Below are 16,371 nucleotides of genomic sequence, written 5' to 3'. Positions count from 1 at the left end.
AAATAAACTTCCAGGAAGTCCAGGAAGCTCAGAGAGTCCCAAAGAAGTTAGACTCAAGGTAGCACACACCAAAGCACATCATCATTACATTACCCAAGATTAAAGAGAAGGAGAGAATCTTAAAAGCAGCAAGAGAAAAGGAAACAGTTATCTACAAAGGAGTTATCATAAGACCATCAGCTGATTTTCCAAAAGAAACTTTGTAGGTAAGAAGTGTCTGGAAAGAAGTATTCCAAGTCATGAAAGGCAAGGACACATATCAAAGACTGCTCTATCCAGCAAAGCTTTCGTTTAGAATGGAAGGGCAGATAAAGTGCTTCCCAGATAAGGTCAAGTTAAAGGAGTTCATCATCACCGAGCCCTTGTTATATGAAATGTTAAAGGGACTTAAGATAAAAAATATGAACAGTAAAATGACAACAGACTCACAACTATCAGCAACCAAAGCTAAAAATCAAAAAGAAAACAAGTAGAACAGGAACAGAATCACAGAAATGGAGATCACATGGAAGGTTATCAGCAGGGAGGGGAAGGTGGAGAATGGAAAAAAGGTACAGGGAATAGGAAGCACACATTATAGGTACAAATAGACAGGGAGAGGTTAAGAATAGTACGGGAAATGGAGACACCAAAGAACTTAATATGTATGACCCATGGACATGAAACAAGGTGGGGGAATGCTGGCAGAGGGGAGTGCAGGGTGAAGGAGAATAAAGACAAAAAATGGGACAAGTGTAATAGCATAATCAATAAAATGTAACTTTTTTAAAAAGAAGGAATATAAAAATTTGATTTGCAAGTTCAACCTTTCAACAATATGGAAAACTAAAACTAGTTTTTGTCTGTTGGAAAGGTAGAGAAATATTCCCGATATAAATAGAGATTTTAGAAATTCAAAAGGGGGACCCAGCACTATTAGCTAAATGGACACAGGCATGCCTGATATAGCACCTATCATCAGAAAATCTCAGTGCCCTTCATGGGAAGGCCATGAGAGAAAGCTTTTCAGCAACTGAAAAGAAACTGTAAGGCAGACTTAAAGTAAAAGTCTCCACTTTCTAGTCACAGATTTGCTCTTGCATTTATAGAAAGCTTTCACCTAAAGGGCAAGTCAGCATATTCTTATCAGTGAAAATTCAGGAGAATCTGAAATTCCAAATACATTGTTATATTAAAATTAGACTCTTGGAAGACATAAATTTTTTTATAAAAAATTTATTTCTCTGTAAATACAAATTCCAACATCAACAAACAATAGTCCAGTGGAAAAATACTTAGCCATTAACATTGAAAATTTTTTTTAAATTTAATAAATATAACTTTGGCATTCAAAATTCTAGCTGTAAACCCTATTAAAAAACAAAAACAGAAAAACCAGCCCCTTTACAAAAAAAGAGGCAAGAATGACAGATCAAAAGGCATAAGCCAACCTGTGGCTTCACATTCTTTTTACAACGACTCTATTTCAGTTAAGTCATGACCACTGTATTTACACATGAGGTATTCTGGGTGGTTCAAAAACTGAACCTAGTTCACAAAGTCCACCAGCCACAAGGACTGATTATACACTCTGCTGTGCTTTTCACGTAACCACCGAGCACCTTACCACGTCTTGCCATCACACACCGATGTGATGCTAAGTTTTATGCTTATGTATTTAAATAACTATTTATACATACACACACACACACACACACACAAACACACGAAGTGACATTCCAAAGGAGTTTCCTGCTTACCATATGGGGAAAAGGATAAGCTCCAAACACATATATCTGGTTAACTCCTCTCATGTTTACTAAATTATCTACCTAGTAATGAAAACCTGCCCCTTGCTTTAAGAAAACAATCCTTAATCAGTCTACTTACAGAAGAACAAGGTGCAATAATCTTCGACATTCTTAGAGCTCACGTAAAATAGAAATGAATGCTTACTGCAGGCAAAGGCACGAAAGGTTCTCTCGGTATGCAGCTGCAAGAGTGTTGTTCATGACTTATTGATTTGAAACTACATCCTTAGCATACTCAAAACTTCTTTTAAGAAAAAATCCCAAATCTTTCCCCTTTCATGATTAAATATTATTAAATGTATAATATGACCATACAGCAATATGCCACCATGGCATTTAGGGTGAAGTTGGAAATTATACTTTATATACCAAATAAGTAATAGTTTTTTGTAAACAGTGAAAAGAATTGTTAAAAGTGGAAATGAAATAAATTAACTTTGGCTCTGAGAGCCATAGCTACTAGCAGTTTCAAATGATATAGTCTAAGTGAGCATGGTTATGAGAATTGCTTATTACTGTAATTACATATCTACAATGATGGAAATTTATGTAAAAGAATGCAAATAATCCAAACTAAATGTATGCCTGAGCTGAACTATACTACATAAAAACACAGTCCAGGTTCTCAGCTGCTAGTCAATGAACTACTATTGATATAAAAACATGTCTTCCCAATAAAATAGTTCCTTTAAAAATATCTTTTAAGAGACTCCTATTAATAAGTCTTGAACTATGACATTAATTTCTAAATTCATTAATAAGTCACAAATGTAAAATACCCATTTTAGCAATACTTGCAGCCCTTGAGATTGTCTCTAACAAACTAAAAGAAATCTAATTCAGTTTCATAAACTGTTATAACCAAAACAAATTTCACCAAAATATAATATTATTAACATTAAATATTGAATCCTATTTCAAATATAATACAGGGCCACACTTATTAAAAAGAAAAATCCAGGCATGAATTGCTAGTCAATACACTTAAGCTTTTTAACATGAGAGACCACTGAAAATTTGCTAACAATTAACTAAAGTCATCCTTTTTTTCTGACATCAAATGAGAAGACAGCCATTGTGCCTTTTGACCTGCACAGGCAACGCGGCTCTTTCACTGAGCCCACAGTTACTTTATCCCTGCCCTAACCTGACTGAGGCAGAATAAGCTCAACTTGAAAACCCAGAAGACTGATAATAAATGTTGATATTGCATGAGCTACTTCCCTAGAAGACAACCATTTAAATTCACAAAAGTGTAACTTAAAAGTTGTCATTTCTAAGGAAATTTTCCAACACATTTACTTTACAATTAGGTAATTTTGTATCCAGACCAATGTCACGGCAATAACTTCCAAGAACATTCTAGCTCCAACCAACACAACAGGTTGTCTTGGAAGGAGAAATTTTATAAAAATTGAAAATCAAAATTAAATACTGATGACTCAGAATACTAGTAGCTTGACTTCCCCTGCAAATACTCTCTAAAGTCTATTATCCATGTCCTTTCATAAACTCCAGAATCCAAGAGATTACATGTTATAATTCAAAGTTATACTTAAACTATCATATCTTAATTTCCTTTTTTAGGGCGTGTTTATTTTGGAAAATAAAATACATCAGCAGTAGTTTGTTAATTTTCCACTAAGTTAATTTTTTTTTACCTTAAGATATATGAATTAAGTCAAATTTTGTAGAACTTTTAGAAAACTTATTTTAAAAAATAAAATACTTTATCCCAATATATCTATAACAGATTAAAACATATGACCAAAAGTTTGTTTAAAACAATAGTAATAACCATAAAATCCTCAAACATATAAAACCTAAGAGACATTTAAGTAAAAATCCACTGATCCAAATAAATCAGTGATTATTTGCTCATTAGTACTATATTTTAGGGTGCCTTTATTTCCCAAATTATGGAGATTGGGGGCAGGGGGAGGAAATTCTATGCAAAGAGAATACAAAAGGCATGCTGCATTTTTGACTTACCTCTTTTAGATGCTACTATCTATTTTACTATAATGGGTCATTTTTATAGATATTAATTTTTAAAAGGCAGAATTCTTTGCATCAGATTTTTGGGTACAAATTTACTGCTCCCTGAATGTCTTCAACCCACCTACATTAAAAAGCAAATGAACACAGCAGAAAGCCAAGTTCTTACCAGTGACTAAGTCCCTCCTTACTAGTGTTAGGGGCCTTGGGATGCAGAATCGCTACAGTGCACTGAGTTCTTAGTGCCCAGACCCTAAGAAGTAAGAAGAGCAGGGACTCAGGCACTGAAGAGAAGGCAAGCTTGATGTCCTCACAACATACTGTAACTTACTGCTACAGTACAACTATCATGTGACTTAGTAAGAGCTGTATGTGAGGCAAATTCTGAACTGAATGTCTTCCTGGCCTTATACCACATGTTTTCACTGCTGAAAATATTTAAGAAGAATCTTTTCTAGGAGCAGCCTTTATAGTGGTATAGAAGCCTGGCCAGAAAACAGACATGTGACCTGCTCATATGCAAGACAATATTATCCTGCTTGATTCACACCCCTTATTCCTTCTACCTCTTACTCAGCTTAAATGACAGTTGGCTGCATCAAGAATACAAACCAACCGGTAAGGGACAATGATTGCCACAGCAAAATACACTCAAAAGAATGTAATGAATGCTCTGGAAGCAATAGAACATATAGTCCTTCCACAATACCAACTAAAATAGGGAGATACTCATTTAGAAGTTTAAATGATTGCATGTTTACTTAAGTATCAGTTGCATTTCATAGTAATATCATGTACTCCAGTAGGACCTGACCAAGTATGCATTCTATGAAAAAACCTGTTTGTAATATAATTTATGTAAGAAAAGGAACTGAAATATCACCTGATTTAGATTTTGTTTTATGCTATTGATAATTCTGATGTAAGGAAGACAGGTTGGCTTTTTCTTAATTTCAACTTTAAAACAGATACATAAACTGCTAACATGTAAACATTTGAGGTTTGGATAAATAAGCTATTGTTCCAGAGTCAGTTTGTTAATCTTTCTTTTACAACAATGACAAGGGCCCTTTAAAGGTCTGCATTAATTATACATGGCTTTGCTTATATTAGTATATAACATATAAGTAAAAAACTGTAAATAGTAAAGGACATGTTAAGATTAAGTTTGAATTATGTTAAACTGCCTTGTGATAAATTACTGTTAGTGGAACAGATCATCACATCAAAACTTCACACCTCTAAGGCAACCCACAATTGCTCTGAAGAACAGCTGACTGACCTACCGACAGCACCACAATCAGCCAGGCCCACCACCTCATCATCTCAGCATGGTGCGTGTTCAGAACACATGGTTGGATCTCCTGTGCTATCAGAACACTTGCCTGCTATTGGAACTCTTGTTCAGCCAGCTTTTGAAAACCCTAAAGTATAACAAAAGCTTCTACATGAAAGGAAAGAAAAGAAATATAAGAATAAATAGTATGTGCCTTTCTCAGAAGCTTTGCTTTGACCCTAGAAATCATTTTTGTGAATAAACACACACGTGCATACACACACAAACAAAAGATAAAAAGAAATCCTACCCCTTTTATCTGAAGGGCACTCTTCACAGCTTGGTCCTACAATCAGTAGTTTGAATATACAAAATTTTTTTCTTACATACTTTATCACATTTTCAAATGGTAATCTGATTTTTGTCCTGATTAGATAAGCTCCTTTGAGACCGCTGTACATCCCCATTCCACCCCACCCCCAACAAAACAAATACACACACACACACACACAAATCCTACGTGCAAGGCATATGTCACTTGCAACATTCCGACATGGCTCCTGCAGAGATCAGACGAGACCGGGTGCGTTCAGGGGCCGTAGACCGACATGGCTCCTGAAAAGGAACACGAAGAACTGTAACACAGCAGCATTCAACAACGGGTCATTATTGCCGTCGGACCAACGCGCGGTCACTGAGTGATGCAGCTGTCTCCCATGTCCTGAGCGTAGCGATCTGATATCGTAGTCCTTAACTCATCGATGTCCCTCCGCAGCTGGCACACGTCTGAGAGCTTTTTGGTGAGTGTGTCTGGGCCGTGGTCGTTCTCAGCCTCCTCAGCTGAGCAGTTCAGTGCTGCGGAAATGAAACGGAGAGGCCGTCGGACACTTTTTTAAACAATGACATTTTAAGGTTTTCAACTTAATTATCACTGGCAATATGATGTTGTACACTGAACACCAGTCAGGGTCAGATTTAAATTATGCGTCATTGAATATTAAATAGATCTTATCTACTGGGTCCTTAAAATTTTTTTTAAATGCATTAAATTCCTACAGTAATGCATACAAATTCAACACATTTAATGGACAACAGTATTCCAAAAGTAAAGAAGAGTGTGCTCTAACAACTTTATTTGGGCTTAACTGGGTGGGCCAAGGAAGCAGACTAAGCAAAGGTATAGACAGAAGTGGAAAACCACAGTCTGATAGAATTGAGGAAACTTCAGGAAAATCAGTAACCGGCTCTAAAATGGTAGAGCACAAATTATGAGAGAGGAGAGTGCCAAGAAATAAGGCTGAAGGGACAGGTGCGAGCTACCAATCTCCACTTTGGCGCAGTGTAAGGACTAGGAAACAGGAATCACAGTCACAGCAGATCACTCCGGCAGCGGTGTGAAAACGGTCTGGGGTAGGGTGAGTCGGCTGACAGACAGACCAGTCCAGAGGAAAGCCTGAATTAAGGCAACAGTGCAAAGAAGAGGCCATGGTAGGAATAAGCACTAGAAGTGGAAGAAACCGACAGAAATGACAGAGCCCAGTCACCCTCACCTTGCATTGGGGCCAGAGGTTGGGTATGGGACACACAATGGGGGAAAGAGGGTAAAACCTGGGTGACAGGTGGAGGGTGGTGCTACTCCCTGAGAGGAGGGAAGAAAAGTAGTCTCTGTTTTAGACAGACTGAGCCTGTGATGCTTATGAAGCAGCTGGGTCTAAGGTACAGATCAGTATCATCAGGAGCCCAGAAGGGACGTGCTAGGCAGAGTAAGAGATAAATGCCTATATGGGTTCCAGATATAGTGATGGCAGAACACACAACAGGACACGGGTGGGATTCTTCGGAGAAAATACATTCAAAGAGAAACAAACAACCGACCACCAAAGGTCCCTGGGGAGGCCAACACCGAAGTGGCAGAGTGATCCACAGAAGACTGAGGCTGAGCAGTCAGCACGGCAGGAGCGGAACACAGAGAATGACGTCACACAACCATGGCAGCACAGAGTTTAAGAAGGATGCGTGAGCAGCATCAACAAATAAATAATCCATGGAGTGGTGAGATGAGAATTCAAAAGAATTCCGGGGTTAAATTTTAAAGACTGGAAGGAGTGTTCATGGGAGGTGAATGTGGCAAGATTCTTAAATCTCCCTTTTATTCTTATCAGGTAAGAAATCTCTCTTAACCTAGTACTGAAAAAGGTAATAAATACTATATAGGGGTGTGCAAATATAGATTACAGAAAGAGTGACCATCTCTGAAATGGTGGAAAAACATGTTTTCTGAGAGTGAATTCTTGCTTTTTGTTTCAAGAGATCACTGCTAACTAAACCACCCCATATTCACCTACAATCTTCTTTAAGATTCTAGCCAATACCGGCTGCTCCGCAGAGCCTTCCTAGCCCTTACCCCGTAGATTGAACAGCTCTCCCTTGAGCTCCCACTGTGCCTGTCCACATCTCAAGTATATTTACCACAAGGCCCTAAGAACTGGGTTTATGAGTGAGAAGGGCTGTGTTCAGACTCTGCATTGTCAGTACCTCGGTGCTTGGACTCAAGGAGGCATTACTGAGTATGTACTGTGTGAATATACTCGCGTTTTTTTACCTACCCCTGCTTGTATACGTGAACACACATCTATGAAGTAAAGGGGAAAATTCTGCTGCTATCTCTGAACAGAGTTACAGGTTTCATTTAACAAGTGATACACTTTGATCAAGAGTATTACATATTTGGTTTGACAAAGTAACTATTATGAAGCAAGATGGTGGAATCTTTTTGATAAGACTGAAAAAAAAAACTAATCCCTTCTCTAGGTACGTATTTCCAACATTTTAAGGGAATTACTCAAAACACGTTGGTGTATAAATCTTATGACCTTACTCCATTCATATCTCCTAACTGAAGCCCATTTCTTCTGTATTTAGGAGACCGACAAGGCACTATTTCAATTTAGAACCACAGGCAGAGGTGAGTGTCCCTGTAACGGCAGCACAGAAGGGAAGTGACACAGGACCTTCCTCTCACAGCTTCGTGCGGAGGAAGGCAGGACAGAGGCACCACTGGTGGGTGTCACACTGAGAGGGATGAAGCGAGCAGGTGTGCATGACAGGAACGACAGGTCTGTAGGCCGTGAAAACTGCCACAGAACATACACTACACAGGAAAGCAGGTGAGTGTTTTTTCCTTCAATATTTTGCCCCATGAAAGCAAACAGAACGACTCTTTAGAAAGGTAACCAGGAAATCACACCTATTATCACTTCAATCACATACTCACCGATTTGGCACAGTCCTCCACTGGGCAAGTTCACGGGCACCCTGGGGAGTGCCATTCCATATCAACTACCGCCCTGCTCACTTCTGTAAGTCTAATGAGGTAAGTTCTAGCACTGAAGTAATACCAAGTATTCACAGACCCACAGACTGATTCAGAGATTTATACGTCTATGTAGGAATGGAGATTAAAAGCAAATAGGAAAAATGCAGTCAAAGTTCCCAACTCACGAAGACAGTTTCTAAGTGTTAAGCAATACCATAAGGACAAGTCATTAGCCACTTACATCTGATTCCCAGTAATAATGAAAGATTAGGCTCCTTGCCCTGAGCACGCTGATTAAGAATACTACACAATGCCTTCAAGTCAAGCAAACAATAGGACATTTCCTTGAAGAGCTGATCAATCACATTCAAATCAAATAGTGGTGGTCGTTTGGAAAGAACCGTCTGCTGCTTGGATTGGTCGGCTTCCTGGCCCTGATCCGAGAGAGAGAACGTCTCCTCTGTCTGTCTTTGGTTCTGCAGTGAATACAGATAACAAAAACCTGGTGGTTAGAACAGAGGAGAAGCACTCAAACGTGACAAGGGTAACTTTTCTCCCACGTCTAGAAACAAAACAGTGGAATGTTATATGCACATTCACCAACTGTACACAGAGTAGTGACAAAGAAAAGAGAAAAGTAATTTAAATTGTGGAAAAGGTACCTCTGTGCCAGCTGATCCTGCGGAGGACACAGAAATCCAGGGTCTTAGTGTGTGGGAGTCTCTCATGCTCTCACACAACGAGCATCTTGGTTGTGTATGTGTTTTTCTATAATTCGATTTATTTTATTTTTGTTTTTCTAAGAATTCATCCTTATTTATTTAATTTTAATTGTTATTCAAGTACAGTTTTCTGCCTTTTACTCCCATCCCAGCCCACCCTCCGCCACCCTCATCACCTCTCTCCCATTTCCACCCCCCCCAGAAATTCCTTCCCGTCTGGTCACTGTCCCCCTGTTCTCTATTTCAGTGTCTTTGGTTATATTTTGTTTGTTTGTTTGTTTTGTTGATTAGGTTCCTGTCAAAGGTGAGATAATATGGTATCGATTTATTTTAAGAACAAAGGAAACTCTACACCCCATCCTGTAGTTTTATTATTAGCATAGTAATTTAGATACTTTGCACCTTTTTTTGTATATTGAGGAAAAAGTACATATGTTATTATATTAACAGGAGCCAAAATGTTCAGTGTAGGAGAAAAATACAACCACAGAATAAAAGAAGGAATAAAATACCCTAAACAAGTATAAAGTATTGAATTGACTTGGAAGACTCAATATGAAGTCATGGTTTACTAAACTCTGAGAAAGTCACCCTCACCTCACCCCCACACTGCCCTCACTACTCCTCATCCCACTAATGAAAGGTCAGCTTAATTAGCTTTCCAACTGGGACTGCATTTCAGAATAACCAAATAGCCTGTGTTGATGAGGAAAAGATACATATATTTTTAAAAGAGATGAGTGCCAGCTAGTAAGCATAAAAGGAATGATATAATTAGAAAAAATACTATTCTTTTAATCATCCAGTAATTCAAACACTAATCACTGGTGGACACTAGAACCATTAAGGGAAAAGGGGGCTGGCAAACTACGTGCCCACACAGTGGCCTAAGCATCACCCCACAGACAACCCGCTTTTGCAGAGACTCTAACATCATCACACTGGAAAAAATCTTCCTGTTGGCGCCTTAACCCAGTAAGATGAGTATTGGTGTCCCTTATGGTAGAATAACCAACCACGCACAATTTGAGGACATGACCCACACCTGCAAAGTATTCAGGCCCAAGTGTGTTTGACCTGAAACTAGTGATACCTTTGGCTGTAACTTCTAGCTGACAAGGAAACAGAGGGAGTAGAGAACAAGACAAATGAAACCAGGAGGAAGCAAACAGACAAATCTAGAACTCTGATAATCTCCAAGTCTATGAGACACCAGGCCCGGTTTGGTCAACAAGTCATTAATATGGGAGAAGAAAAAGACCTTGGGTTCCTGAGACAAAATAAAATGCAACTCATGATCTTTACTGAAGGCTGGTTTAGAGTCACTATAAAAAACACTTATAAAGATGTGGAGCAATCTTAATGAAGACTGGGCACATTACTGAATGTCAAGAAAAACTATTCTTATTGGGTGTGACAATGGTGGAATGGTTACATAGGAAATGTCCTAATTTTTGGAGATGCATTCTGAAACGTTAAAGTGATACATATCATGATGTGATTAAAAATTTTAAAGTAAGTAGTATTTGTATATGTAACATGTCCTTAAATGCAAGCCAAGTGTTCCATCTCCTAATTAAGTGAAGAAAGTGTGATCTGTTCCAATGACAGCACCTTCCTTATGGATTTTCTGGGGTAATTTCATTTCTAGTCCATTTACACCCTAGTCCATGGTGCTGGGGCCTAATCTCTATCGAACATGTGACTTTGCCAGAGTAAGGTCTGTGGAGTTGTATTCTAAGAGAAAATAAATAAATAAATGTCTTCTTATGATTTTCGTAAGAAACCTAATAGATTTAATTAACTAGCATGTCAAAATCAAGTCCTCAATTTAAAAATGTTTTTTGAGTATGTACAAGATAAGCATTTATTTTAACTTAAATAGGTACTGAATCACGCTTTGAAAGTAATTTGAATTTCTTCTACTCACATCAAGCAATGTTTTTGTTAATCTGTGTAGGTTTCTTTCTTTCTTCTCCAACTCTTCCATCATCTTTTGTGTGGTCACTTTTTCTTCAGAAAGTTTCCCTTGCAGAGACTAGAATGAAGAGAATTGGAGAGCAAAGCATGTCAACACTGAGAGCAAAATGTAATTCTCTAGTAACAAGTGTACCGGCTCCGAATACTTTAGACAAACTACCCTTCCCAGCCCCTCGGAAGATGAAGGGCTTAGGTTTAAGTTAAACCATATCTTATCCCTAGAACAAATGACCGCAATAGGGAAAAATACCATCTCTTCTAAGAAAGTTTTTAATCTGGGTAGAACATGTTAAATCTAAAGTTGCTATTTAATGCTATATTGCAAAGAGTTCTCATTTTATTATGTATTGGGAGTGTATTAGCAAATCTGTACCTCTTAAAAAATTTTTCCTATAATTAATAATATACCAAATAGTAAGATCATAAGCCTGTCACTATTTTCTATCATATGAAACACAGTTAAACACCTGTCTCAGGACACAGTAATCCAAGTGAATGTAATGTTGAATTCAGGGCAAAGGCCTATTATGGGGCTTTGATAAACTAACCTCTTTCTTAACTCCATTACAAAGTTACAAATTATCCAGACACAATGCTAAAAACCTGAAACACTCAAAATCATAGAGATTGAATAGAATGCTACTAAACAATGAATGGGTCAAGAATGAAATTAGGGAAGAAATTAAAAAGTTTCTGGAAACAAATGAAAATGAACTCACACCAACCCAAAACTTATGGGACACAGTGAAGGCAGTCCTGAGAGGCAAGTTCATAGCAATACAGGCCTACCTAAAGAAGACAGGAACATTTCAAACAACCTACCCTATGTCTACAAGAACTCGAGGAACAACAACAAAGACAGCCCAGAGCAAGTAGAAGGAAGGAAATAACTAAGATCAGAGCAGCATTAAATGACATGGAGACTAAAAGCACAATTCTAAGGATCAATGAATCCAGAAGCTGATTCTTTGAAAAGATAAAAAAAAAATCGACAAGCCTTTAGGCAGGCTCATCAAGAAAAGGAGAGAGAGAGGACCCAAACAGAAACAATCAGAAATTAAAGAGGAGAGATTACAACTGATACCACAGTACAAAAGATCGTAAGAAATTACTAGGAAGAACTGTATGTGAAAAAATTTGAAAACCTAAGTGAAATGGACAAATTTCTAGAAAAATATAATCTTCCAAAACTCAATGAAGAAGCAGCAGAAAGCCTGAACAGACCAATAACAGATGAAATTGAAGCAGTCATCAAAAAAAAAACTCCTGACACACAAAAGCCCTGGACCAGATGGTTTCACAGGAGAATTCTACAAAACATTTAAGGAAGAGCTAACCCCTATCTTTCACAGATTATTCAAAAAAATCCAAAATTATAGAAGACTCCCAAACTCTTTTTATGAAGCCAGCATCATCCTAATTCCAAAACCAGATAAAGACACAAGAAAGAAAGAAAACTTCAGGCCGATATCACTGATGAACACAGACGCTAAAATCCTCAACAAATTATTGGCAAACCATATCCAACAATACAACAAAAAGATCATACACCATGACCAAGTGGGATTCATCCCAGGGACGCAAGGATGGTTCAATATTTGCGAATCAGTAAATGTAATACATCACATAAACAAAAGCAAATACAAAAATCACACGATCATATCAAGAGATGCAGTAAAATCATTTGATAAAGTACAACACCCATTTATGATAAAAATACTTAGCAAAGTGTGAATAGAGGGAGCATTCCTCAACATAATAAAGACCATATATGAGAGACGTACAGCCAACATCATACTCAATGGGCAAAAACTAAAATCTTTTACACTAAGATTAGGAACAAGACAAGGTTGTCCACTTTCACCACTTCTATTCAATATAGCATTGGAAGTTTTAGCCACAGCGATCAGAGAAGAAAAGGAAATAAAAGGCATCCAAATCAGAAAAGAGGAAACAAAACTATCACTGCTTGTAGATGACATGATAGTGTACATGGAAAATCCTATAGATTCTACCCAAAACTGCTTGACCTAATAAATAAATTTGGCAAAAACAGTGGGATACAAAGTCAATATCCAGAAATCAAAGGCATTTTTGTATACCAACAATGAAACAGCAGAAGCAGAAATCAAGAAGAAAATCCCATTCAATATAGCAAAAAGAAAAATAAAATACCTAGGAATAAACCTAACTAATGAAATAAAAGACCTGTATTCAGAAAACTACACAACACTGAAGAAAGAAATTAAGGAAGACACAAACAAATGGAAACATATACCGTGTTCGTGGATCAGAGAAATTAACTTCATCAAAATGTCCATACTACCCAAAGCAATTTACAGATTCAATGCAATACCTATTAAAGTACCAATGGCATATTCCACAGACTTAGAACTAACACTTCAAATATTTATATGGAACTATAAATGACCCCAAATAGCTGCTGCAATTTTGAGAAAGAAGAACAAAGTAGGAGGGATCACAATACCTGATACCAAACTGTATTACAAGGCCACTGTAATCAAAACAGCCTGGTACTGGCATAAAAACAGGCACATGGACCAATGGAACAGAACAGAGAGCCCAGAAATAAACCCAAGTCTCTATGGTCAATAATATTCGACAAAGGGGGCAGCAACATAAAATGGAGTAAAAATAGCCTCTTCAACAAATGGTGTTGGGAAAACTGGTCAGCTATGTGCAAAAAAAATGAAACTTGAGCACTAACTTACGCCATACACCAAAATAAATTCAAGGTGGATAAGAGATTTAAATATAAGCCGTGACACCATTAAAGTCCTAAAGGAGAACATAGGCAGGAAAATCCCAGATATTTCAAGCAGCAACATTTTTACTGATATGTGCCCTAGAGCAAGGGACATAAAGGAAAGAATAAACAAATGGGATATCATCAAAATAAAAAGCTTCTGCATGGCTAAAGAAAACAGTATTAAAATAAAAAGAGAACCAACCATAGGGGAAAACATAGTTGCCAATGATATCTCAGACAAAATATATAAAGAACTTACCTGACTCCACTCTAAGAAGACAAGCAACCCAATTAAAAAATGGGCAAATGACCTGAACAGACACTTCTCCAAGGACATACAGAGGATTCAGAGACACATGAAAAGATGCTCAATATCACTAGCTATCAGAGAGATGCAAATTAAAACCAATGAGATACCACTTCACATCAGTCAGAATGGCCATCATAAACAAAGCAACAAACAACAAGGGTTGGAGAGGTTGTGGAGAGAATGGAACCCTAGTGCACTCTTGGTGGCATTGCAGATTGGTACAACCACTATGAAAAACAGTATGGAATTTTCTCAGAAAACTAAAAATGGATCTACCCTTTGACCCAGCAATTCTACTGCTAGGAGTATATCCTAAGAACCCTGAAACACCAATCCAAAAGAACCTATGCACCCCAATGTTCATAGCAGCACAATTTACAATAGCCAAGTGCTGGAAGCAACCTAGGTGCCCATCAGTAAATGAATGGATCAAAAAACTATGGTACATTTACACAATGGAATTCTATGTAGCAGAAAGAAAGAAGGAGCTCCTACCCTTTCAAACAGCATGGATGGAACTGGGAAGCATTATGCTAAGTGAAATAAGTCAGGTGGTAAAAGACAAATACCATATGATCTCACCTTTACCAGGAACCTAAACAACAAAACAAACAAACAAACATGCAAAATATAGCCAAAGATACTGAAATAGAGAATAGGCTGACAGTGACCAAAGGGGAGAAGAGAAAGGGGAGAGGGGAGGGAATTTCAGGGGAAAAGGCGAAGGTTTTACAGGAACTAGTATAAAGGACACATGGACAACAACTAAGGGGGGTGGAAATGGAAGGGGTGTGGGGAGCACTGGGGGGGGTGGGCTGGGATGGGAGTAAAAGACAGAAAACTGTACTTAAACAAGAATTAAAATAAAATTTTAAAAAATTGCAAAAGTTAAAGCAAAATTTTGCTCTACCCAGCAAAATTGTCCTTCAAAACTGGATTTTCCACATAAGCAAAAGCTGAAGAAATACATCACCACTAAACTGACCTTACAAGAAATATTTTAAAAAACATAAGTCAAATATAAGGGCACTCATTAGTAACACAAAAACATATGAAAGTATAGATGTCACTGGTAAAGGTAAATAAAATATAGTAAAATTCAGAATTATCTAATGTCAATACTTTGTTAATGGATACACAAGATTAAAAAAATAAATTGTGGCATCAAAAATGTAAGAAGTGGGAGCACTACATTAAGAAACTTCTGCACAGCAAAGGAAACCAAAATGAAAAGGCAACCTAACAAATGGGAGAAAATATTTGCAAATCATGTATCTGATAAAAGGGTAACATCCACAATATAAAGAAGTCATACAACTCAATAGCAAAAATACATAAACAATATGATTAAAAAATGGGCAGAGGTTCTACATAGATATTTTTCAAAGAAAACATACAGATGGCCAATGGGTCCAAACAAAGCTGCTCATCATCAGGGACATGGAAATCAAAGCCACAAGGAGATTATCACCCAAGAACTGTTGGGATGTTATTATACAAAACAAAACAAAACCCTGGAGATAACAAGTGCTGGCAAGAATATGAGGAAAAGGGAACCTTGTGCACCACTGGTAGAAATGCAAATTGGTACAGCCACTGTGAAAAACAGTACATAGTTTCTCAAAAAAAAAATATAGAACAATCAGATGATCCAGAAATTCCATTTTTGAGTATTTATCCAAAGGAAACAAAAACTTCACCTCCAAATGATGTATGCACCCCATGTTCACTGCAGCAGTATTCTCAATAACCAAAACATGGAAGCAACCTAAGTGTCCATCAATGGATAAATGAATAAGCAAAAGTAATACTCCACTGTGTATACAGTACATACACAGTGGAATATTACTCAGCCACAAAAAGGAACTGTTGCCATTTGTGACAACAGGGATAGACCTTGAGGGTATTAAGTCAAGTGAGATACTTACAGTATACAGATAACAGAAAACAGACTGATGGTTTCAGGGATGGGAGGTTGGGGTGCTTAATAGAAAGAGGTAAGAGGTATAAACTTCCAATTATAAAATACATCCTGGAAATGTAATACTCAGCATGGTGACTATAGTTAATAATAGTGCATTGTATATTTGACAACTGCTAAATGTGAATCTCGAAAGTTCCCATTACAAGGAAAAAATGTATAACTATGTGGTGATAGTTGTAAACTAGATTTATTGTGATAATCACTTCACAATAGATAAAAATATAA

At 37.4% G+C, this 16,371-nt stretch overlaps 1 protein-coding gene across 2 annotated transcripts in view; it reads right to left on the bottom strand.

The window, feature by feature from the left end:
- Positions 1-3,200: 3,200 nt before the first annotated feature.
- The window catches only part of CEP85L (centrosomal protein 85 like), a 130,526-nt gene continuing 117,355 nt past the window's right edge, over positions 3,201-16,371 (bottom strand). For both annotated transcript variants that reach the window (XM_037128902.2, XM_037128908.2), the window contains exons 11-13: positions 11,033-11,140; positions 8,622-8,856; positions 3,201-5,919 (exon numbers count right to left, since the gene is read on the bottom strand). In XM_037128902.2, coding sequence (XP_036984797.2) covers positions 5,756-5,919; positions 8,622-8,856; positions 11,033-11,140 — 507 coding nt within the window. In that variant the 3' untranslated portion in view covers positions 3,201-5,755. The remainder of the gene's footprint in view (positions 5,920-8,621; positions 8,857-11,032; positions 11,141-16,371) is intronic.

Source organism: Artibeus jamaicensis, unplaced genomic scaffold (genome assembly GCF_021234435.1).
Source record: "Artibeus jamaicensis isolate MK-2021 breed Jamaican fruit bat unplaced genomic scaffold, CSHL_Jam_final contig_387, whole genome shotgun sequence".
NCBI classification, from domain to species: domain Eukaryota; kingdom Metazoa; phylum Chordata; class Mammalia; order Chiroptera; family Phyllostomidae; genus Artibeus; species Artibeus jamaicensis.
This window is presented reverse-complemented; position numbering and strand designations above follow the sequence as displayed.